The sequence below is a fragment of the Protopterus annectens genome, chromosome 3.part1 (genome assembly GCF_019279795.1).
Source record: "Protopterus annectens isolate FY-2018-M chromosome 3.part1, PAN1.0, whole genome shotgun sequence".
Taxonomy (NCBI): Eukaryota; Metazoa; Chordata; order Ceratodontiformes; family Protopteridae; genus Protopterus; species Protopterus annectens.
The window spans coordinates 735,403,245-735,429,273 of record NC_056732.1 but is presented as its reverse complement, the minus strand read 5'-3'; the positions used below and the strand labels follow the sequence as shown (position 1 = coordinate 735,429,273).

The 26,029-nt window shown below is 43.7% G+C and overlaps 1 protein-coding gene across 5 annotated transcripts in view; it reads left to right on the top strand.

Annotated features, from left to right (window-relative positions):
- SYBU (syntabulin) overlaps window positions 1-26,029 on the top strand; it is a 1,013,882-nt gene that overhangs the window by 854,706 nt on the left and 133,147 nt on the right. For all 5 annotated transcript variants that reach the window (XM_044067096.1, XM_044067094.1, XM_044067093.1 and 2 more), the window contains one exon: window positions 24,554-24,703. In XM_044067096.1, coding sequence (XP_043923031.1) covers window positions 24,554-24,703 — 150 coding nt within the window. The remainder of the gene's footprint in view (window positions 1-24,553; window positions 24,704-26,029) is intronic.

The following is a 26,029-nucleotide window of genomic DNA, read 5'->3' as shown; positions in this document are numbered from 1 at the left end:
AGGTGTGAGCAGGAAGGGAAAACCCTGTCTGCCATGGGAGTCAGTTTTTTTGTCCCCTCTAGACCCTATCCCAAAGGGCAGAAGGGCGGCAAAATATGGTTCAAAAAATCGCAGAGATTTTTTCAGGATGCACAAGGTGATTCCTTCTCCAGAGGCAGAGGATGAGGAAATAACAGTAGATGCCGCCCTAGAGGTAGAGGAGGCCCGCAGAACCAGAGAGACCACAATTCCTTTTGTGGTCATCCCTATCAATGCTCCTGAAAGGAGGCCTGACTGCGTGTCTCTGGAACCAGTCGGGGGTCATATTTCTTTATACCCAGAAGCCTGGCATGACATCACTCAAGACAAGTGGGTATTAAAGATAATTACCAGAGGTTACCATATTCCCTTCTCTTCTCCACCCCCGCAGACCAGACGAATACCAGATGCGCCACCCAATCACAGGAATTCAGCAACTCTAGAAATCCAAAAGTTGCTCGTGAAGAGAGTCATTCAACCCTTCCCCACAGACCAAGTAGGATTAGGGGCTTACTCCAGATTCTTTTTGGTGCCAAAAAGAACAGGGGACATGAGACCCATTTTGGATCTCAGCAAACTGAACGAATCTGTGCAGAAGTCCAAATTCTGAATGGTCACCTTGCAGTCTATACTCCCGTTGTTATGGAAAGACGTTTGGATGTGCTCCATAGACCTCCAAGATGCATGCTACCACATCAAAATGGACAGGGCATCGAGGAGTCCCCTACGCCTCCGGCTGGGAGCCAGTCATTATCAGTTCTGCATCCTGCCCTTTGGTCTCACCACAGCCCCCAGGGTCTTTGGTCTCACCACAGCCCCCAGGGTGTTCACCAAATGTATGGCAGTGGTTACGGCTCACTTGAGACGTCAGGGATTCCAAGTGATGTCCTTCAAGAATGCAACTGCAGTCCTAACATATGGGTTGTCCTGCCTCGGGCAGCCGGATTCCAAAGTCTGGGTCCGACGTCGGCTGATGTCGCATTTCTCTCCGACGTCAGAGCGGCTGGAGTATATAAGCATCAGCCGACGCAAGTGCCGGTCGGTCAGCTCCTGTATTCTTTGAATCCGAAGTCATCAAAAAAGCTAAGTACCCCGTTGGGGGACCTTTTCTTGCCTCAGCCGATGTCAGAAATTACTGAAAAAGTAAGTAATTGTTTGTCTTGTGGTAAACAAATACCTCATAAGGATTTCCACTCTTACTGCCTTCCTTGCCTTGGCCCAGACCACGACGTCTCGGCCTGTGCCACCTGTGCTCGCTTCAATAAGCGCACTCTCAGGCGCCGGGCGGAGTTCGCTGAAGACTTTTTCGGCGAAAAATTCGATTATACAATGCCGTCGGAAATACCGACATCGCAGACTCCCAAGAAAAGAAAAGACTGGGACCGACATCCTCGGCCCGCGTCTTCCACCGACACCACGCCAAAACCTACATACCTAGTGCCCGGTTCCCTCTGAGGCGGTTATTTCACCGCTCCGAACCGAAGACACCGCATTACCGATTCTTCCGATACCGGAGACCACACCGACGTCAGTTATTGATTTTCCTCCGGATACTGAAACCGAGGAAATGCCCGAGACCATTACTGTGGATAAGGTCACTCCTGCACGTGGAGCTGCTAGGCCTCCTATGTCCATGTCTATCAAGGCCTACACACGTGCTAAGGCAGCCAGCAAGACCAAGCACCTTACTGCTAAAGCCTTACCTCAGCCTACTCCAGAAACACAAATCATGACTATGGCGAACTTAATTTCCATGATCAGAGGTTCCCAGGCCCATCCAGAGAGAGGATCCCAGCCCCCTTCTGATAAGAGGCCCCGGGTTGAACCCTCTGACCCTCTCCCTTCAGATGAAGATTTTGAGGACTCTGTTCACTCTGATAGCCAGGAAGAGCCCTTCCAGACCTATGAGGACTCGGATGCAGAGGATTCCATCCCCTCGGCCTCCCCTCCTGAGGATATTTCTTTTGGGGAAGTTCTGCATTCCATGAGGGAACATTTTAAGTGGCAAGGCCAGGAATATTCTGATTCCAGAAAGCGCCTTCGAACCTTCCTTAAAAAGCTCCAACACAGGCCCTTAGCTATACCTCCTGTGCTTGATGTTTTGGATGATTTATGCTCTGACTCCAGTGTTACCCCTGATACTCTTCCCCCTGCTCCTGCCAAGCCTGACAGATACTGTAGGGTCCCAGAAACACATTCCCATTTCTTTAGGGCCCATGTTGTAGATTTAGAAACAATTTCACAGGGACCGAAAGGGGTTTCAGCTACCACCTCCAAAAATCCCTTACCTTCCAATAGGGAAGCTAGGTCATTAGAGAGATGGGGGAAGAAGGTCTACACCTCCACTACTTTATCTATGAGAGCTCTCAATTGTCTCTTTCATATGTTTCAATATCAAGATTACCTGTTAGATGATTTACAGAAAACATTGGCCTCTCCTGAACCTTTAGATAGGAAAGCATTGCAGGAGGCTGTACATAATTCTCAGCAAGTTAGCAATCACTTTCTGCAGTGTGGATATGATGCATTGGAAGCTTCATGTAGGGCAGCTATGACAGGGGCGGTCATTCAGACATGCATGGTTAAAAGAACAACCTCTACCAGATCATGTTAAGGCAAAACTTCTTGATGCACCCTTGGAAAAGAACAAACTTTTTGGTGCTAATGCTAAAGATGTGTTAAAGTCCATTGAGGAAAAAGCCAAGTCAGTTCAGACAGTCAAAGATTTCCTCCAGGTTCAGCCTCCCAGATTCAGCAGAAATTGGCCTTCTAAAACTGGTCCTTTCCTAATCCTGAAAGATTTCAAAGGGGTAAAAACAGGCGTGGCCGAGGAAGAGGGCAATACAGAGGTTCCTACAGGGGACGACAATGGCAACCAACAAACCAAAGAAGTGGCGGGGTTTCTCCTGCCCCACAGGGACAATCTCAATGACTCTCCTCTTCTTCCGCTGACCAAGGAGCAAACAGAAGCTCCGTTGGAAAATTATCTCTGTTTTCAGACAATTGGCACAGATTGACAAAGGACAAATGGATTTTGGACATTATAGACCAAGGTTACAGGTTCCACTTTCATACCTTACCAAGAAAACAAGGCATGCCAAACCTACCACAAAACCAGAGGGCAGAGGCTATCAAGCAAATTTCTCTGCTTGCTCAGATCAAAGCAATAGAAAAAGTTCCACAACAAGAACAAGGCCAGGGGTTTTACTCAAGACTGTTCCTTGTTCCAAGAAAAGAAACTCAGTGGAGACCAATACTGGATTTGTCCGCATTAAATACCTTTCTCATAGTACCAAAGTTCAAAATGCTGACTCTACAGCAACTCCTTCCCATGCTGGGCAAGGGGTCTTGGCTGATTACTCCTGGACCTCAAGGAGGCATACCTGCATGTCCCTATCAGACACAGCTGCAGGAGACACCTCAGAATTCTTGCAGGGCCAGAGCATTATCAATTCTCAGCATTGCCATTTGGCTTATCTACTGCGCCCAGAGTATTCACGAAATGCCTGGCTTCAGTAATTGCTCATTGCAGGCTCCAGGGGATCCAAATTTACCCGTACCTGGATGACTGCCTCATACAAGCGGACGACAAACTGATTTTGACAAAAAACTTGAATTATGTCATACAATTGCTGCAGGCTCTGGGATACACAGTCAACTTCCAAAAGTCAAGACTTCAGCCATCCCAGCAAATAACCTTCTTAGGAGCCAAACTAGACACAGCCTCTCAAATGGCTTACCTGACAGAAGACAAGCAAAAGAAGTTAACTCATTATTTCAAAGGTTTGGCAAAGCTCACCCAGATGACTGCAAGGAGATTCCTACAGGCCCTGGGTTACATGGCATCCTGCATTCTCCTGGTTCCATTAGCAAGACTACACATGAGAAAGCTACAATGGTACCTAAAAAGCTTATGGTTTCAGCACAGCAACAACCTAGAGACAACCATACCGCTCATTCCATGCCTACAGAAGGAATTTCAATGGTGGGCCTCGGTAAGCCAGGCAAACACAGGTATGTCATTCAAAAAACCTCAGATAACACAGACCATGACCACAGACGCCTCAGACCTTGGCTGGGGGGCGCACATGGAGGGCAGATGTATTCAAGGACAATGGTCTCCAAAGGAAACACATCTGCATATCAACCAAAAAGAAATGCTGGCAGTAATGCATGCCATCGAGGCCTTTCGACAACAACTTCAGCAAGGCCACCTGCTAATAAGGACAGACAACACCACTGTGATGTGGTACATAAACAAGCAGGGGGGCACCCATTCTTACCCCCTTTGCAGACTGACAATGAATCTTTGGGAAAAATCACTGAGCCTAAACATACAGTTGCAATCCCAGTTTATTCCAGGCAAAGACAATGTGCTGGCGGACAGCCTAAGCAGGAATTTCCTAGACCCCCACGAGTGGAGGTTACATCCAGAAATCTTCATACGACTCACCTCGACATGGGACAGGCCAGAAGTAGACCTATTTGCCTCCCACCTCAATCATCATCTACAAAAGTTCTGTTCAAGGACATATCATCCACAAGCATGGAAAACAGATGCTCTCTCATTCAACTGGAACTTCCTAAAATCTATGCATTCCCACCTCTGCCACTGATGACCACAGTACTACTAAAGATCAAAGCAGAGAAGCCCAAGGGGATCCTAATAGCTCCAGACTGGCCAAGACAGCACTGGTACCCACTACTACGGAGCATATGCCACAACAAAAAGTGGGCCCTTCCCCAATGGCCCCAACTTTTGACTCAACACAACTTCAAGACAGTACATCCCAACATTCAGACGCTGCAGCTAACAGCTTGGGAGATCCCATGAATAACCTCAATCTATCTCTCCAAGGAAGTTCAGAGGATACTAACAGAAGCCCGAAGACCATCCACCAAAAAGGTTTACTCAGCAAAATGGAAGAGATTCAGCATTTGGAATACCAGCAAGGGTCATGATGCATCATTATTGAACATCCCTCTCATTCTGGAATATTTGGCAGATATGCTACAGAATGGACTCTCATATTCTTCCATAAAAATACATGCTTCAGCTATTTCAGCTAGATATAACACTGATCCACCTGTGTTTTCACATCATTTGTTAAGGCAATTCCTTAGGGGAATCAAGAATATAAAGCCACCAAGAAAGGTTCCAGTACCAGCTTGGGACCTCAACTTTGTCCTAGAAAAACTGACTCTACCTCCCTTTGAGCCAGCAGCTTCTGTGGACTTACAGTTTCTCTCATGGAAGACAGCTTTCCTGTTGGCAATTACCTCAGCAAGAAAGGTTTCAGAACTACAGGCCCTAATGGCAATACCACCGTTCATAATCTTTCACAGAGACAGGGTCTCATTTGAACCAACCCTACCTTTATGCCAAAAGTGGTATCTAGGGTTTCTTTAAATCAAGCCATTCACCTGCCTACTTTCTTTCCCAATCCTGAGAACAAAGGGGAAAGACTGTTGCATACCTTGGACATTCACAGACAACTTCGCTACTACCTGGACAGAACCAAGACCAGTAGGAAGTCTGATCAGCTTTTGTAGCTTATGCCCTAGAGTACAAGGAAAAGCAATTTCCAGACTATTTCAAAATGGATTGGACATTGCATCAGATTCTGTTATTCCTTCCATGGAAAGAGTGTACCAGCCAATGTCAGACCACACTCCACCAGAGCTACAGCCACCTCAACAGCATTCTTAAGAGGGGTGCCTACAAAAGACATTCTAGAAGCTGCTACATGGAGCTCCGTGCATACATTTTCCAAACACTACAACCTTCCTCTATATTCCAGATCCAGAGCAGGCTTTGCTTCTGCAGTCCTACAGGGATTGATAGCTACACCATCCTTTTCTTAGAGCTTTCCACCTCCCCCAGCTAAGCTATGGTATTCAACCCATATGTTAGGACTGCAGTTGCATTCTTGAAGGACATAGTACAGTTTTGTACCTACCATAAATGTAGATGTCCGATAGATATGCAACTGCAGTCAGGTTTTCCCTCCCTCCTTCCCCTCTATGCCTTGGGTCCACTCCTATCCCTGTTACCCTTAGCTGGGGATATCTGTTATGGTGTATCTGTTTATTGCTTGTTTATTTGTCTGGAATTCTGTTTTTCTTCCAGTTTGATTACAGCCTTCCTTGGAGGGCACCTGGCATCTGGGGCAAGAAACACTGAAGAAGATGGCGTCGGCTGATGCTTATATACTCCAGCCGCTTTGACGTCGGAGAGAAATGCGACATCAGCCGACGTCGGACCCAGACTTTGGAATCCGGCCGACCAAGGGCTGCCCGAGGCAGGACAACCCATATGTTAGGACTGCAGTTGCATATCTATCGGACATCTACATTTATGGTAGGTACAAAACTGTACTTTTCCATATCTGGACGACTGGCTCTTCACTGCCACTACCAGGCATCTATTGTTACAGGCCAGGTACGCCACCATTTCACCTTGCCTACAAGTAGGAATTACAGTAAATTGGCAAAAATCTGCATTGTTGCCCTCTCAGCATGTGAATTTTTATTGACGTCGAAATAAACACTGTGGTAATGAGGGCGTACCTGCCTATCAAAAGAATTCAGAGTCGAAGGGAACAAGTCTTGACCCTACTTCCTCTAAGAAAAGTCAAAGCAAAGGTGGTGCTCAAGCTATTGGGGGCCATGGCTTCCACAGTAACACTAGTTCCATTAGCCAGACTGCACATGAGGGTCCTTGAGTGGTTACTCTTTACCCAGTGGTCACTGCAGTATCTCTCTCTGTCTCATTCTATCCTTATAACGAATTTGTGCAAGCAGGATCTTCATTGGTGGATCCAGACCAGCAACCTAAACACAGGCATGCCATTTGTTCCTCCCCCACGGATGCCTCCCAGATATGGTGGGGGGGGACATTATCTCGGGAGAACAGTCCAAGGCACATGGCAAGATCATGAGGCTCATTTGCATATCAGTGTCTTGGAGATGAGAGTGGTGATTCTGGCATTGCAAGCACTTCGCAGCACTCTCCCTCTAGGAACAATTGCAATCCACTCAGACAACATGTCATTGGTATGGTACCTAAACAAGCAAGGAGGAACCAAATCTTACCCCCTCTGCAGAAAAGCCCTTCAAGTATGGGAGTGGGCAGTGTCTTCCCAGTGCTTTCTGGTGGCAACGCACATCCTGGGGAAATCCAACGTCCTAGCCGACAGGCTCAGCAGAGCTATTCTGATGCCTCACGAGTGGTCTCTGAACACTTACGTTGTGGAACTAATCTTTCGCAAATGGGGTCAGCCTTGCTGCCATCTCCTTGCTATCCCTCTCAATGCCAAATGCAGCAGCACTTTACCCTGCTTCCCCCAGATGGGGAGACTCCCAAGCGATGCACTCGTTCACGATTGGCCCTCAGGACTTCTCTATGTTTCCCTCCTTTTCCCCTAATTTTGAAGGTAATTCAGAAAGCAATATCCTTTGGAAGCAGGATGATGCTAATTGCTCCTTACTGGCCTCGACAGATTTGGTTCCCCTTCCTCAGACCAGATCTAATGGACGAACCTTGGACTCTGGATCCAGTTCCAGATTTGCTGACACACATATCAGGAGTGTTCCATTACTCCCTCCACACCCTCAAGTTGACAGCTTGGCTGCTCCAATTCCATCACTAGTCAGGCTTCATGACATTTCCCCTGAGGTTGTACACATTCTGTCATCTTCCCACAAACCTTCCACTAGGAAGATTTATACTAGCAAATGGAAAAGATTCTCCCTTTGGGCCAGTGAATGAAACTTTGATCCTATACAGCTCCCATTTCTGCTTTTTTAGACTTCCTCTCGCAGTTTTTCAATCAAGGTTCAGCAGCAGCAACTAAAGTCCAGTTGGCAGCTATTTCCGCTTTCCATGTTGCTAATGAACCTAATGTTATGGCTCATAGGCTTTGTAGAGCCTTTCTCAAAGGGACCACGTTAATTATAAGACCCCCCAGTCATGGATTCTTCTCAAGCCAACATTAATCAGTCTGTTGAGTTGCCTGTGTTCTTCCCTGAATTTTCAAACAAAGCAGAGTATAAATTCCATCAATTGGATGTCCATAGACAGTTACGTTTTTATCTGGACAGAACTAAAAATTTCAGAAAATCAGACCAGCTATTTGTCTCCTTTTCAGACTCTAGACAGGGCCTCCTAGTTTCTAAAGTCACATTATCTCACTGGATTTCCAGTTGCATTTAATTTGTCTGTTCCTCCAGTGGTAAAGATCTGCCTTTCAAGGTGAAAGCTCATTTTACCAGGTCTGTTTCTACATCTGTAGCCTTTCAGGCTAGGATCCCAATAGACAACATTTGTGCTACAGCAACATGAACTTCACACTACATATTCATTACTCATTACAGATTGGATATGGCTTTTAGGAACAGGTCTTCCTTTGGTTCCACAGTACTCAGGAGCATTTTCCAGTGAGCCACCCGAGATGAAGGTGCTAGGGACGCTGTCACAAGTGTAAGAATGAAGGCGAGATAGGGCTACAGAACATAAAGAAGTTGTGTACCTACCATAACGTTCGATGTTTGTAGTCCATCTCGCCATACATTCTTACGAACCCTCCCTCCTACCCCCTCCTTGAGGACCTAGGGGTAGGGTACCTACTGTTATTGTGGTCCTTTCAATTTGGTTTGTTCTTTGTCTTTGTCTCTATTTTCTCACAGCAAGCAAGATCTGGGGAATGTGGGTGATGCATGATGGGATACCTCCTAGCCACGAGACAACCAGAAGTTATTGAGCTAGAGTATGGCCGAGTCGGGACTGAGATTCGGCTCCGGTCCCAAGTGTAAGAATGTATGGCGAGATGGACTACAAACATCAAACGTTATGGTAGGTGCATAACTTCTTTTTCAACAAAGTATTAGTTTAAGGGTGTGCACACTTATGCAACCAGCTTATTGTACTTTTTTATTTTTTATATTTTTTCCCCTAACAGATTTGTTTTTCAATTGAATTATACAGGTTATAGGTCACATTTATGGTGGGAATATATTTGAAATGATTTATTGTGGTCTCATTTTTTATATCAGGAAAGCCTGGTATTTTAACAGGGGTGTGTATACTATTTATATACACTGTAGGTAAGCATAGTTATTAGGTTAAACTTGTAACCACACACAGAAGAAATTGTGACGTTATTATCCTTTCAACATGAGAATTATTACACATTTGTTTTCTCTTCTGGATACAATCATTAATATATGGTATATTGCACTAGAGCAATGACATTTTTCTTCTGCATCTCATGGAAGATTAATGTAAGAAGGGCAGGTTACACTTACCATATACAATTAAGTGTATATAGTTATATACATATTTGGGTTGAAAGCTTTGTTGGATCTCATTTGCTCTTATGTAGATGAGTGAGCATATAGGCTATAGCTTATGCTCCTGTAATTAGCCATTTCTCTAATACATTTGTATTTGTAATCACTTTTCTATAAAAAGATTTCAAATTTTCTTTGATCTGCTTCAGGTTTATATTTTTTTTAAATTTTGTCATGGATGGTATTCCATTAAGTTAGGGCTAATTTTGTGAAGGTGTTCTTTGTTGTTGCCAATGTGGAGGAGGGGAGGACTAGTTAGGAGTATGCTATCCACCCCTCATAGAGGGTATATCTTCTCTTTCACATATAGTTTGCTTATTAATGGAGAACATTTGCTCTCCAGTATCAGTTTAAAAGATTGCTGTTTAGAACAGTATGGTGATTTTGGCTTACAGTGGTGTTCAATGTAGTTGGTCAAAATGAATAAATCTAGGAATTTTGTTTTCAGCAGTGGTTTTAGTGAGGTATTCTGTGAGGAATTAGTGGCTTTGAAAAAAGGAGCCTATATTCAATATGGGGAATGTACATTGAACATAATATCCCTTCCTGAGTCATCACTTTTTTGACTACAGTTTATGGTTCGTGAAGGAAGGATACTGGTCCAAAGGTATCTTTAAGAAGTGGTCTCTGGCAGGGGAGTATTGGTAGGATCTTTAATTATTACAAAGTTGTCTGGGGTTATGTCCGTTTATAAATTGTCATTTCGTAAATGTTAAACTTAACTGCTTTAGAAAGTTTTGTTAAATTTTCACCAGTAAAGTACACAGCATGTTAACACAAAATCACCAATAAAGTACAGTGCATGTTAAAACAGAGTGAAAGCTGAAACACTGTACACTACACACAACCATTATTATTGTATTAATGTCAGTTTGTATTAGACCTGCTCTCCAAACCTCTCACGAATGATTCTCCGGTCCTAAAATAGTCAGACAGATGGTTTTGTTATGTGCTCACACTTGTGTGTACTTGTATACAAATACACTAACTAAAAAAAAAAAAAAAAGACTAAGTCATTTGCCGTATAGGGCATTATGGAGTTTAGACCTTCCTCTTCACCTGTGTCTATTTGCTCACCATTCAGAGAAAGCCACAGATACCCCGATTTCCTAAAAGTTCATAGGCTGTCACTAGGCTAACAACTGCTAGGGCCCTTACAAGCCTAGCCATGCACCTCAAACCCATTTGGATCCAGAGTATCATGGTCATCTGTATTGGGGGGCATGTTAATAGAGAGATAACCAAGGGATTTTTGGGGGGAGTTGTAGGGATAATACATTTCTTACTGACTGCCTCTGTGCATAAGGGACATGGGGCCAGACTGGGGATAAATTTACAATTTCACATCCAATATAGGGTTTGATTTGAGTAGGTTCAGGGATGAACTCTGTTTTAAATGGAAGGACATCCTATTCCATAGGGGAATCCACTTGGACACACATCTGTCTTCGTTTGTGACATAAATAAAATGTGTTGAAGTTCATATCTCTAGGGCTAGTGTTTTTAATGCTATTTATTGTGTGCATGTGCAATAAATCCATCTGGGCTGGGTCTGTGGAAGCCTTGAAAGCCAGGTGAAGATGCCCTGTCAGCAGCCTGTAGGAGACTGTATGCAGAGACATTACCTTTAGGCAACCAATGCAGGACAAGGTATTTGTGTTCTGATTTCTGTTGGTGAGAAACCTTTGTGTTTGTTCCAGCTGTTGCAAGTGTGTCCATTCCAAAGTGTTTTTGTACTCAATGGTGGTTCCGATGAGGGTCAAGTAGAATTGTACTATCACTTCTTCTGACCTGGATGCTGTACCTCTACCTATAAATTGGGCGAGATAGAATGATTTTCTTACGGTCTTAGCTACTTGTTGGTCAAAGGCCAGATAGACGTCTGCATTTTTTCCTAGATGCCTTACCACTGGGCCGGGCCAGCTTTTATGAGAGTGTATTGATGGAGTACTTAGTTTGGGTTAACAGTTTCCCAAATGACAATTATAAGGTTTTTGTTTGCCTATATGTGTGGAAAGCAATGTAGCCTTGCACGGCTGGAGTGCTTTATATGGCTTTAAACCGTGCTTTGGTCACTGCTCAGCTATCTTCATTCTTCAGAGTGAGGTGGGCTTGAAGGTGTGTGTAGCTTTTTGTTTAGGCTGCTAAAATTGTGTAGTAACACTGTAAGGTTGCTTGGAGGCTTTCACTATCTTGGTAGTCCGAAAAAGGCTGTAGGGGGTGGATAAAGTTTAAGCCAATATCCAAAAGCCTTAGGAGAGATGCAGACTATCCCTAGCAAAGCAGAGTGGTCTGTTGACCATGTCCTCCCATGCTGACATACATTGAATCCCTGTGGAGTAATGCCAAAAATTAAGACATTTATTAGTCAGTCTTTTTATGTTTGTACTGTGGCATCATCCTTGGTGAAGGTAAAATGCTGCTTATTGCAAGCCTTGTACCTGTCTGTGACACATTCACAGAGATCCATAATGTCTCTTTTTATATAGTACAGTGAGGTACATCTCTGGTCATTTCCAGCCACATGAACTATGACAGAATCATATTGGTAAGTGGAGTGCAATGTCCAGCTTGCATGATATTGTGGATCCTGGCTCCCAATAGGCAACTAACCATTATCCTCCTGTTGTCTAGCCTGATGAGTGGGGCATCTGTGTATCGCAGAATGGAGTCTCTAATGACAATAAGTATTAGGTAAAGTATATCCTTGCCTTATGGGCTTTGCTGTTGAAGAGGAACTTGGTTGTAGGCTTATATGAAATGTTTGTTTTTTTCTCTTGGTTTGTTTTTAGTGATTGTTGAACAGCAGTGTTGCCACTGGGTGGCTTTGGAGGTCTTTGAGATTTGGGAAGGTTTCTTTTAAGTGCCTCAATAAGACAAGGTGTGTGTGTGTGTGTGTCTGTGTGTGTGTGTGTGTGTGTGTGTGTGTGTGTGTGTGTGTGTGTGTGTGTGTGTCTGTGTGTGTGTGTGAGGATGTGGGTATTCTTGACAACCTCGTTTGTAAGCAAGATTTTTGCCTTCATTTTTGGAGATATAGGTCTTTATGTGAACAGTCAGTAGCACGTAGACAGTCCTTCTGAAAATGTTCAATAGTATTAAGTCTTTCGGCTTTTCCCATTTAGGGGTCGCCACAGCGGAACTCTGGTCCGCTAATGATTGGCAGTGGATTTTTACAGTGCAGAGTTGCCAGTACGACGCCCACCCTTCAAAGAAGGCACATCCATTCACGCACACACCTACCTTGCATGTCTTTAGACATTGCTCGACCACGGGGAGGACATGCAGACTCCACACAGAAGGCGCTCCAGCCGAGAATCGAACGGGAGAACCTCTTGCTGTGAGGCACCGCTAACTGCTGCACCACCGCAGCCACCAAAAATGTAAATGTTCAGTAGTAAAGGAGTTAAAAGCCTGTTCTTTTGTGTTATTCTCGTACAAGTCTTCTTTCTCCTTAGTGCTATGCAGGAACTAAGGATGTTATGTGATCCTATCTCGCCTACATTCTGAACTGATGGGTTCGGAGCCGATCCCTCAGCTCCATTTCGACACTTATGCTATAGCCTCTAATTGGCTGAGCTATCTTTATCCCAGGATGCACCACCACTAATCCCCCAGATCTCATTTGCAGCTATCGCTTTTAGGCGGTCTCAACATTGGCTGGGCTAAGTACTAGTTATTAGGCTTTTTCCTGTCACAAATTTCCTTTCTTTGAACCCAAAAGCTGTTTTAACAGCTATTGTTGTTATATTAGTGTGTTTGGTGAAATTGTGTTACTAAATTCATGAATTTTTTAGTCAGGGAAGGTTTCCCGTTTCAGTTAGAGGGGCCTTCCCCTGTTACATTACTGTTTGTGTAATTTCTTGGGTCAAGTACCCGTTTAAGTTAGAGGGTCTTGACTCCCTCTCTCTATCTTTCACTCTTTTTTTGTCAGTTAACTGTTTACTGTTAGTGTAAAAAAAAAAAAAAAAGAAAGAAAAAGAAAGAATTTTTTTGTTAAAGTTGTATTGAACTGTCTTAACTAAAGTTTAGTGTTTTAGTGTTTAGTGTTCGCATTTATTGGTTCTTTGGCGAAGCAGTTATGTCGAAAGAGCACAAACCCTCCGGGTTTAAGAAATGCACGAGGTGTGGTTTTAAAATGTCCATAACGGACGCACCACCATACTGGCTTATTTAGGTGCTAAGCATTTGCAAGAGTGCGTGTGGCGTTCTCTTCAAGAGTCCTCCAGGAGAGGAAAACAAATTAATCCTCAAGGATTAATCAAGCCTTTCTTCGAGGAGGCTTTATCTTCCTCTCCGTCTCCTTCTAAAGAAGAAAGCATCGGCTCCGACCAGTCAGTCGGAACCGACTGCTAAGAAATCCAAGCAGACTTCTCCATCGGCTCCACGGACTTGGAGCCGAGGTCTGCCTCGATGCCTCCAGCCTCGACCCCTCTGGTTTCGAGCCGAGGTCTGGGGCATCGAGGCGGTCACCCTCATCGGCTCCACTGATATTGGAGCCGATCAGTTCAGACTCTTCCCCTCGAGCCGAAATTTATCGGCACCGAGGGAAATTTCCTGAAACCTTCCTCGAGCCGATGGTTGTTGAGTCCTTTCGAGCCGGTCCCGTGCCCTTCGGCCGATGGAGAAATCGGTTTGGGCCCGATCGGTATCCTCTAGGTCATCCAAGATGTCTGATTCAGACATCGACAGGGTGCTCCTTCGACTCTTCCAGTCTCCGGTGTTCCAAAAGCTTGTTTCGCTTCAGCCCATTTGGCTTGAGCCGATGGTCCACTCCTACTGTGGTTCCTCCTCCAACAGCTTCGCACCGTTGGAGCGGTGCTGGTGGAACCTGTGGAGGTGTTAGGGTCGGGTGACCCTTGCTCCAACTCCGGCTCTTGGGTCGGAGTTCAGTACACGGACTTCTTCCTTCGCCCTGGGAGGGAGGCTTGGGATTGATGCTCTCGGTCCCAAGTCTCCCCTTGGTGCGTCGGCGGCAGGACGCCACTGTCGTGGCCACGGAGGTGGGACCCTCCCAGGATTCTGGTGGTCCCGCCTTCAGGGCTATGAGGAGCACTTTAGCCAAATCTTCCTTGGCTACCTCCACGGTTTCCCCAGCTACCTCCCTGCATACGGAGACTGGGTCGTTGGCAGTCCCCCTGTCTTTGGACAGCGGAGCCCCCGGCCTGAGGTTACCCCCCTCCTGGAGGTCCTTCTGAAGCCTCTTTGGAAGAACCCCCCAGGAAAAGGTCGTGCAAGAGGAAGCACGTTGACTCCCCTGATGAGTCTTTGACATCCGACACCGATCTCGATGATGCAGAGAGGTCCCCTAAGTCGTCCTCTTATGATGTCTCCTTTGCAGACATCCTAGAAGCCCTAAAACAGCGAGGCGGCTGGCAGTCCAAACCTCCCTCTGCTGATGAGTCGGTGTTCCTGAAGGCCTCGGGCTCAGCCCTCCGCCTCCTGGGTGTCTCCGCGCGCCGAGCTCTTGGATGTGATCTGTCGGAGGGCGTGGGAACACCCAGACTCTATGGAACCGGTGCCTGCTCGTCCGAACAAATTTCTCTCGGCGCCCCCTGATAGAGAGTTCCTTACTAAAGGTGTGGCTGTAGATGCTTTGGTGGTGGCATCTGCTACCCAGCAAGATGTAGCAGAGGCTTCTACATCCGTCCATCCTCCTAATAAGGAGTCTAGGAGCATGGATCTGTACGGAAAGCGCACCCTTAGTTCAGCGGCCTTTACACTGAGGTCTTTGAAATACCTGACACACTTTACCAGATTTCAGAGGGATCTGATTAAGGAGCTATCCGATACCCTCTTGGGTAACCTGCCTGAGGAGCTGGCCCAGACGGTTGGCTCTCAGCTGGCTACAATGTCGTCCATTTCGAACTCGTCCATGAGGCTCATTTCAGATGGCGGACGAGGCATGAGGTGCGGTACAGCCATTGCTCTCGTGAACAAGCCTGGCTCCGCCTTGTGGAGGCCTTTAAGTCTTCATTTGCCGACGCCCTCTTTGATGGGTCCTCCCTGTTTGGACCCAAGGTAAAAGACACACTAACCCGCTGTGAACAGGAGGGTAAGACTCTGACTGCCGCCGTGAGAACGCGATTTTCCACTCCCTTCGGCCTTATCCCAAGGCTAAAGAGGAGGGAAGATGTGGTTCGATCTCAGAAGCCTTACCCCTCTCAGCAGGAAGGTTCCCCTTCCAGAGGCAGAGGAGGGGGAAATTCATCCGGAAGACGCCGTCCCAGAGGCGGCAGAGGCTCTCGCAATACTGGAGACCATGAGTCCTTTCGTGGCTCTTTAGCCTTTCATAGTCCCTGAGGGATTGCCCGGCTGTGCTGCTCGGAGCCAGTCGGGGTGGTTTCGTCGCCAAGCACCTGAAGGCCTGGGAAGAGATCACTCAGGACCGATGGGTGCTTCGGATTATTGCCGGAGGTTACTCCATCCCATTCTCTCACCCCATCCCTCAGTCCAAAAAAATCCCGGACCTGCCACCCAGTCAACGGGATACCGCAGCCTCAGAAGTTTCAAAGCTGCTGCAAAAAGGAGTCATCCAACCGGTCCCGTTAGACCAGATCGGATTAGGAACTTACTCAAGATTCTTTTTGGTGCCAAAAAAGACCGGGGACTTGAGGCCCATTTTGGACCTCAGCATCCTAAACCGTTCAGTCAAAGTCCAAGTTCCGAATGGTCACTCTACAAACCATTCTCCCATTGCTGGAGAAGGGTGTTTGGATGTGCTCCATAGATCTCAAGGACTCTTATTACCATATCATGGTACATCAAGCGTCCAGGAGACATCTGCGCTTCAGCCTAGGAGGCAGTCATTTTCAGTTCCGTGCACTGCCCTTTGGTCTCACCACAGCCCCCAGGGTGTTCACCAAGTGCTTGGCAGTAGTGACTGCTCACCTGAGAAGTCTAGGATTCCAGGTGTTTCCGTATCTAGACGACTGGCTCCTAACTGCCACCTCCAAGCATCTACTTGAGCCTACAAGCCACTATCTTACTGGGCAATTCCTTGGAATCGCCTTCAATTGGCCAAAGTCTGTATTGCCATCTCAACGAATAAGATTCATAGGGGTAGAGATAGACTCAAACCAAATGCGGGTCTATCTACCTTCGGACAGAATTCAAACCATACAAAATCAAGTTCGAGCCTTACTTCCCAGGTCCAAAGCCCCAGCCAGAATGGTCCTGCAGTTATTGGGATCCATGTCGGCAACAGTTCTTCTAGTCCCCTTGGCAAGGTTGCACATGAGAATCCTCCAGTGGCTTCTTTCAGCTCAGTGGTCCTTTCAGGAACTCCCTCTCAGTCACCTCATATGGATCACGGAATCTTGCAAACGGGACCTTCGCTGGTGGCTAGTGCCCTCCAATTTGGATCAGGGCGACCCTTTGTTCTTCCTCCTCGGGCCACTTTGACCACGGACGCCTCCCAGATGGGGTGGGGGGGGCATTCCCTGGGCAGGTCAGTCCAAGGCAAATGGCACCCGGAAGAGACTCTTCTTCATATCAACATCCTAGAATTGAGGGCAGTACTCCTGTCCCTTCAAGCCCTTCACGATTATCTCCCCCAGGGCGGTTCACTCAGACAACATGTCAGTTGTCTGGTACCTGAACAAACAGGGAGGGACCAGATCCTATCCTCTTTGCAGAGAAGCCATGAGAGTTTGGGAATGGGCAGTCTCCTTCTAGTGGCTACTCACATACCGGGCAAGATCAATGTCATAGCCGACAGATTGAGCAGAACAATCCTCCCACCTCACGAATGGTCTCTGAATATGACAGTGGCAATTCAGATTTTCAGCGAATGGGAGTTCCATCTTACTCCTCTGAATCTGAAGTGCAAGGAATTCTTCTCCCTAATCCCGCTCCGGGAAGAGCCCCATGGATGCATTAGTCCATCCTTGGCCCACCGGCTTGCTTTATGCCTTCCTCCAGTTCCCTCCTCCCAGGGTGATTCAAAAGGCATCTCTCTTGGGGAGCAAAATGATCTTGATTGCTCCTTACTGGCCTCGTCAAGTGTGGTTCCCCTATCTTCGGAAACATGCCCTGGAAGGTCCATGGTTTCTGGATCAGATACCAGACCTACTGGTTCATCAGTCGGGACTATTCCACCAGTCCCTACACACCTTAAAATTGACTTGGCTCCTCCTCTTCCGACGATAGTCAGGAGTCATACATTGGATCCAGATGTTGTACACATATTATCTTCAGCCCATAAGTCTGCTACAAAGAAACTGTATTCTAGCAAATGGAAAAGGTTTGCTATTTGGGCTCAACTCCGGGGCCTGGACCCCATTTCTATCCCCGTGGCAGAAGTACTAAAATTTCTGACCTCTCTTTTCAATCAAGGTTCTTCAGTTTCTACCATCAAAGTACAATTGGCAGCAATTTCTAATTTTCATGAATCCATAGACCCACCTTTAATGAGCAACAGATTGTGTAAGACCTTCTTGAAAGGTGCTGCTCTATTAAGACCTCCGATTTCTCATTCTGCACCTTCATGGGATCTCGATATAGTATTACGCGCTTTGACTTCTTTCCCCTTTGAACCAGCAGCTACATGTGATCTAAAGTTTCTATCATGGAAGACAGCCTTTCTGGTGGCGATTACTTCTGCCAGAAGAGTTTCAGAGCTTCAAGCTTTGTCAGTGAAACCCCGTACTTGGGTTTTCATAAAGACAGAGTATCCCTCAGACCAAATCCTTCTTTTGTTCCTAAAGTTTGTTCTACTTTCTGCTTACAACAATCGTTAGAGCTTCCAGTTTTTTCCAAATATTCTAACAAAGCAGAATTCATATTCCACACACTAGATGTCCACAGACAGTTACGTTTTTATTTAGACAGGACCAAACAAACAAGGAAAACAGATCAGTTGTTTGTATCCTTTGCAGATAACAGATTGGGCAACGCTGTCACAAAGGTCACTATTGCCAAATGGATCAGGGACTGTATTACTCAAGCATATGTTTATTCTAACGAAGAGCTTACAACCTCTGTCAAGGCTCATTCTACAAGGGCTATGTCTACTTCCGTAGCATTTCATTCTAAGCTTGCCATTAGTGACATTTGTGCTGCGGCTACATGGTCTTCCCCGCACACCTTCATTTCCCATTACAAATTAGATGTGGCATCTAGAGGACGAGCTTCATTTGGTTCCACAGTGCTCAGGAGTGTTTTCCAATGAGCCACCCGGGATTTAGGTGCTAGGGACGCTGTCCCATCAGTTCAGAATGTAGCCGAGATAGGATCACATAACATCTTTTAGTTATGTACTCACCATAACTTCAGATGTTTGAGATCCATCTCGCCTACATTCCCAATAACCCACCCTCCTTCCCCCTTCCTTGGAGATCAGAGGATATCAGAAGGTCCGAATCCTGTTGTTTCTTCTTGAAACATCTAACAATGTTATATAACCAAGTTGTGCATGTGTGCATGAATGCGGACAAACAAGATCTGGGGGATTAGTGGTGGTGCATCCTGGGATAAAGATAGCTCAGCCAATTAGAGGCCTCGCTCTATAGCATAAGCATGGAGCCGAGGGATCGGCTCCGAACCCATCAGTTCAGAATGTAGGCGAGATGGATCCCAAACATCTGAAGTTATGGTGAGTACATAACTAAAAGTTCTGCATCATGATGCCAGACTTGCACTCCATCCCATGTCATCAGTTTGTAGTTGAACCACAGCTGGTTACTCATAGGCATTTTTGAATCATCTCTCTTAGTGTTCTCATCTTGTCAGTTACAGAAACAAGGCTCTTATAGTCCAGTTTTTGAAGTTCATTCTTTTCCCTCAGCATTCTAATTGTATAATTACTACTTCCCCACTATGTGACATCTTTAAAATATGTGCTACTCTTTTGCTAATCCCCTGTTCTACTCCTACTGTGTTCAGTCTATCATGACTCAATAGATGGCAACATCTCTCCAACTCTGTCCCAACCACCTATCCATACTTTCTCTTTACACACACACACCACACATTTCACCAAACCTATTTAATATTCCTGTCACCTTTATTCCAAATGTAGGTTGATTAATTGCAGTTCAACTTAAAACAAAGTTAAGTGCAAGAATCCTGTCCAAAAAAACAAGTGTGCACAATTCCCCAGTATACTAAAATCCTTCTAGGAGGAAATATGCACTCTAATCCTAGCTCCTCTTATCACAATGAACACAAAGATAATTATCTCCCACATACTTCTGTAACCCAACAGCAGCCAGTCTCCAAACCTTGGTAATCTAATTTTTGCTACAATAAACATTAGAAGTATAAGAAATAAAACTACTAAACTACATGCCTGGATTACCCAACAAGTCTGATTGTCTTACTGTAACTGAAACCTGTATTAAACCTAGCATAAATGACTCTGAAGTTATACGTCCTAGCTATATCATCTGTAATGACTGTATAAAGAGGAAAGGTAGTGGTATTGCTTTAATATTTCCCAGTACCTAACCACATTTCCCCTTACAGGAAATCAACACCAAAATTCAGTTTAGCAGAACTACTTATTGCTTTCCTCAAAGTAAACCATTATAAACAAATATGTATCGTTCTTTATATTTCTCCTGGTGACAATACAGCTGTACTGGAAGATATCCTACATTGGATAGCCATAACATTTCCACAAGGAAAAAAATATTACTAGGTAATATGAATGTCAGTTGGTTGGACATAAACTCTTAACGCCCTGCAGCTACCATGAACTTATATGGTTTCACACAGCTAATCAATAGCCCCACAAATTACAGCAAGACATCAAATTCCCTATTAGACTACTAGTATCAGACCCTAGCAAATACTCCACCACTGGTGCAATGTCAAACTCGCTCAGTGATCATCCCCCAGTCTATACAACTAAACATCTCACACATCCAGTTTAACAGCATATTTATAAAACAACACTTAACCTTTCCAAGTTTAACCCAGAAATGTTCATTACTATACTATCATCAATTAACTAGAACTTCTTAAAAATCCTCCCCTTAGACAATGCTTTAATTGAATTTGGTGCAAGTTTTCTACATAATTCTAAATAGCATTGCACCTCCTAGAAGAAAGAGACTGAAAACAAGTAATGCAATTTGGCTAGTGAAAAAGAGTTGAATGCTAATGCAGGATAGAGAAAAAGCTTAAAAAACTTCAGAATGTTTTGTAATCAAACTAAAAAGTAAATAAATGAAGACAAAAATCTATATTATAATAAATTTCATAATACTAAACACAACCCTAAAAATTTTGGATTTCCATTAAAGAAATCTTACATACCTGGCAAAAATTTCAACCCAAATGCCTCTCCTGATAACTCCCCACTTGAAACTGCAATACAGTTCAAATCTTATTATATAGATAGTATAGCATCTTTTAACTGAGTCCTCAACATCTAATCCCAACCCTGCCCAACAGCCGTATGTCACCACATCCACTTTCATATTCAAACCGGTGCCCACATCCTGTATAAAACTACTCTTAAAAAAAACTTACAGTGCTCTTCTTCAGCTGATGACCTTCCAAGCAAGTACCTAAAACAGCAGCCAATAGCATTGCCTATCCTGTCTCAATCCTTATAAACAGGTCAGTCCAGGAATGCCACATTCCCACTCTCTGGAAGAAGTCTCACATTATCCTTCTGCACAAAGGAGGAAATTCAGCAGATATTAACTTTAGACCTATAGCAATCTTATCTCCCCTTTCCAAAATACTTGAAAAATGTATTCAAAAACAATTGCTAGACTGTCTCTTGCAGGAAGAACTCCTATCCCCTACACAACATGGCTTCTGTCCTGCTCATAGTACTAGCACTGTCGTTCTGACGTATGCAGATACGGTCAGTAAAGCTAGAGATAATGGCAGACTGGTATCTTCCTTTATTTCTAGACTTGTCTAAAGCCTTTGACATTTTGCACAGCAAACTTTTACGTCAACTGCCCTCACAAGGTCCCTCTCAGCCTACCCTTCTGTGGTTCAAAAGCTGCCTGTCCAGTAGGTATCAGTCAGTAAAGTGGCAATCCACACATTGTCCTTACCTCGCAGTCACCGCCAGTGTACCTGTGGCTGTGTCCTTGGTCGCCTCTTCTTTAACGTTTTCACCAGCATCCTCTATACTTCTACACAACAGGCCACCCTAATACAATACGCAGATGATTCCACTCTCATTTGCACATCTGACATGGTACATCTCCAAAACATTACGCAGGAAGCTTTCACATCCACTGAAACATGGCTTTGTAAAAGTCCTTTCTCTTGGTAATGACCATTGAAGTCGCTTCTCATAGCAAGCTATTGGGTTGGGGTTGATGGAGGATAATAATCTTGCTTTTGACCAGCATGTACAAAATTAAATAAGAAAAGGTAATCAGAAACTAGGATGTTTTACAGAGGCAAAAGCTTTCTCACTGATGCAACTCAGACTACACTTGCTACTACCTATCTCCTCCCCACTCTTCTTTATGTTGCTGCCATCCTTACTAACCTCCAGGTTCTACAAAAATTAAAACTTGAGCAATGCTGTAACAAAGATGATAAATTTGCAGCACATACCCCTTTCAGAACCCTCCACTGTATAACACCGAAAAGCTTAAACTAGTTAAAACTGCCACATAAAACTAACATATACACAACTTCTTAGGACCTGTAACATTATCCAGCATCCATCTGCTTGCCCAGCACTAAAACATTCTACACAGCTATGTTTCCAGTCAATCATTGCGATCCAGTGACCAAAAACTCCTGTCTCTCTACAAACCTAGAAATCTAATGGGCATTGTCTGTACTCGTTCAAAGTTGCTAACGCCTGGAACTCCTTACATGTATCCATCAGGTCTGTATCCTTCCTCGCATATTTCAAAACAGCTCTGAAAGACTTCCTAGCTAAAATCTGGCTTTGTTCTTGGTCAAAATCAGGATAAACTGTATCTCTGTAAATACCTCCTTAGTCTCCTTCTTCACTTACTTCCTTACTGCTATCTAATTCTCTTCCCTGACTCTCTCCAAACATACCTTAAGCCTGTTTTACCCTCGCTTTCATATTGCAATCCCCACTAACTTACCTTTAATTTCTCTGCAAACTGTCTAAAATTTCTGAGTATTAAATGATTGTCATATATCATATCAATTCTTAACCAATGTTTTATATTATTGTCTAATTTGTTATAATTATTTAAGCTGCAGATGTTTTTGTTTTATTTTTGAAGATTGTAAAATTATTCCTAAAATGTTTTGTAATAATTTGGAGCCTTTCTCCCTGGGTCTTTGCTGAAAATGGGCTTCTACCCAGTCAGACTTTCCAGGTAATCAAATGTCAGTAAATGATTACCACTGTATTAAACTATTCTAAATCAGTGCATTTGTGTATGCATGTTGGGGGAAAGGGATTTGTCAATCTGCCATCACTCCCTTTCAGAGAAAAACCTGCAGATTATTATAGCCAGTGTGGTGGTTTACACACACACACTAATTTTGTCTGTTTTGGTTAAATTGCACCAATAAAAATACAATGGGGACTTTGGGAGAATATCTGACTTATAGGAAGATGAGATTCACTTTCCCAGGCTTTTTTCTGATGCATATTTTCTCCTAAAATTATGCTTTTTTCAGTGTTTGGCCTGGGGGGATATTTTGAGTTCAGAAATTGATATCATCTGGATTAGTTTTCCTATAAACTGGAGTGCAAAATTCACCCACTTTGGTCTGTACTTTATATATTTTTTTGCCCTTTTCTTACCTGCATTAATGCACGGTGTCTTGTTTTGTTGATGAAACAAAGATCCTACGTCATCAAATTTAATTTCTAGCTTCTTAACCTTTAAGTCTCTTCTTTGTTTCACTCCTTGTTCTCCTTCCCAACCACCTTCCCTCTCTAACTCTCACATGCATGGTATCCAGCAGGGAGATACAACCTCACTCCCACTAAGTGCCAGTCCAAATAACCCCAGCTTTAAAATGATAATTCTATAGCTGTTCTGTTTTCTGTCTGTCATCTTAATTTTTACATGGGTTTTACAGACCACGTACATACTCTGTCCCATTTTTAGCATGCACACTACCATTAAGAATGATTGTAGAAGCCAGGCAAATGCTGTAGCAAATTTCAGGGCAAATTAAGCACCTACCCCAGAAACTAACTTAAAGGAATCACAAATGTTGAAAAAAGTGACAGCTTACAGATTGTCACATCTGTGACTGCTTAATTTCTAGTAAATTGTCAAACTATCCTGTTTTTTATTTTTGAAAAATAAAAGTTTACAAGTTGTCATTGATAAAGGTGATTGCTTATAGACAATTTGTATGGGGGGGGAATAGATGTGCTCCTAAGCATGCCAAATTCCTTTGGTGCAGCTTTAAGGCCAGGATGCCCTTCATTAACTACGTAAAAAAACAGAACTTTTCCGCCATCAAAATTATGTTCCTCAGCTTGCCTTCTTTACTTGTTGATTTCATCTTTGGTACAAGTTCAGTTTTTGTTAGTGATATTCTCAAGCAGGACCTGTAACAACCCCACAAGTTTTCAGGTTGCGGAAGAGATGTTCTCTTCAGCTGTATTCAGCACATGAATCAGTGTTAGATACTCCCGTATGCATTGAGTACTTAATACTTTCCAACCCTCTTGATTTTGACCATTTGCTACTTGAAACCTCCAGTAGCAATATAAAAGCAACTATCAAGTTCAAATAGCTGTGTATTTTGTAGCTGATGGAACCTTATCTGATTCTGAGATCTAGAAATGGGGACATTTGAGAGACAGCGAGCACATTCTCATAACTATGGTATCTCTGGGACAATACTCCATGAGTGGGCAAAACTATGCTTTTGGGAGTGTGGGGACTTGGTGTTTTTAGGAATGCCATGTAAGAGAGCACCAGGTAGATATGCCCAAAGTTGTCACCCACTGAAGAGCTATCCTGGTACAGTGAGTATATGCTTGGAATATGGCAAGCAAGATGTGAAATCCTGCAAGAACTCTGGCCATCAAAATGGAAGGAATTTATTTTCCTTTGGAATTTACACATATTGTGCAGTTGTTCACCATTTAATTTAATCATATTACTTCATGTTCTGTTAGATCTAGAGAATCTGCATATAGAGCCTGTACATTGCTCATATGTTAGCATAGTGTATTGCATAAACTGATTACAGTGTTGGCATGAAAACTGTCAATGTAGGGACATTATCTCCAATTTATTTGTTTCCTTAGGCGTTCTGGTAAATACAACTCCTGCAGTGATAATCATGGTGTAAAACCTCCAAATCCTGAACAGTACTTGACCCCATTACAGCAGAAGGAAGTCACAATTAGGCACTTAAAGACAAAGCTAAAGGAAACAGAGAACAGGCTTCAAGACCGGTATGTTGACTTTTTTTCTTGCTCTAGATGAAATGTTTTGCAACATAGTACAGCACAGAGTAAAAGCTATCGCATTCTGGCTAATCGTGCTTTTTAGTTGTTTAAACATTAAAAAGTATTTTATGAAAAAAATAATGCAGTACAGAATGAGGTATGCTGTTTAATGACTGCTAGAAAACTACAGAAAGTTATAAAATGGTGCTTAGCAGAAAATGGAAAATTAAGTACTTGATGAAATTGTTGAACAACTTAGTCGTATATACTCAGAGCACTGGTGTGTGTTGTAGGAGAAAAAAGATGCCTTTCATGAGCAAGTACAGCAGTTTTAGTGCAAGTGATCTCTGAAAATAGATTTGCTTTGTGTGTAGTTGGCAAGAATAGCAAGCAGAATTTAGATTTATACGGGCAGTAACTTTAAATGTAACATTTGATTATATGTTATTAAAATGAAAAGCCTAAAGAGACTTTTATTAGGTTCATAGAAGCAGTAGTGTGTTTATAATTGCAAGTGTTTTTATATCTGTGACAGTGAATTACAACACCAAAGATAAATATTTCATTGTGTGAAAAATAACTCCAGTCTTTACTGAACCCTCTTAACCTTTCCAGTATTTTGTATCCAGATGGAGTTGGCTGCTCATCAGCTTTTGTTTGGGTCGGCACTGTATCAATTTGCTTTGTTCAAGGATTAAGATCTCTGTAATTTTTAGGATTTCCTGCTATGGGCATGCACACTGAATTTGGCCTTAATGTCATTAAGCGCTCAGTACAAAAAGCACTTCTGAGTTTTATTCCTTTGAGTTCTTTAGTCTCATTATACCACAAGCTGTTGATGTTTGCAGAAATGTTATACGTGAACTGGGAATACTTTTACACAGGCTTCCTCCTTGTGTTATTTTTACAGCAGTGCTTTAGACGTCTTCTGATATACTGTAAAGATTGCTGCAAACAGTGATATGTGGGTATGTCTATGTACATAATTTTGTGGTTAGTTCTTTGGTTAGTGAAGGTTATGTCTGAGTTGTAATGTATTTCTTTAGCATGATATAAGTATATGCCTGACCAGCAAGTAATTCTGCTTTTTTATTGCTGCTCAGACTGCCAAGAAGCAAGCCCTAAACGTGTTCATGTGTAGAACTGCTAGTATATACACTACACTTAGTAACCATTTAAAATGTCGGAACCTGCTTCAGCAAGTCTCAAAGTACTGAAATTGAATGGCTAGAAAACAGACTTGCATATACCAGTTCCAAGATTGCCATTTCTCAGAATATTCCCTTTTTCTCTGAGGCTTGGCAGTCTTGGATATGATATATATAAGTTGGA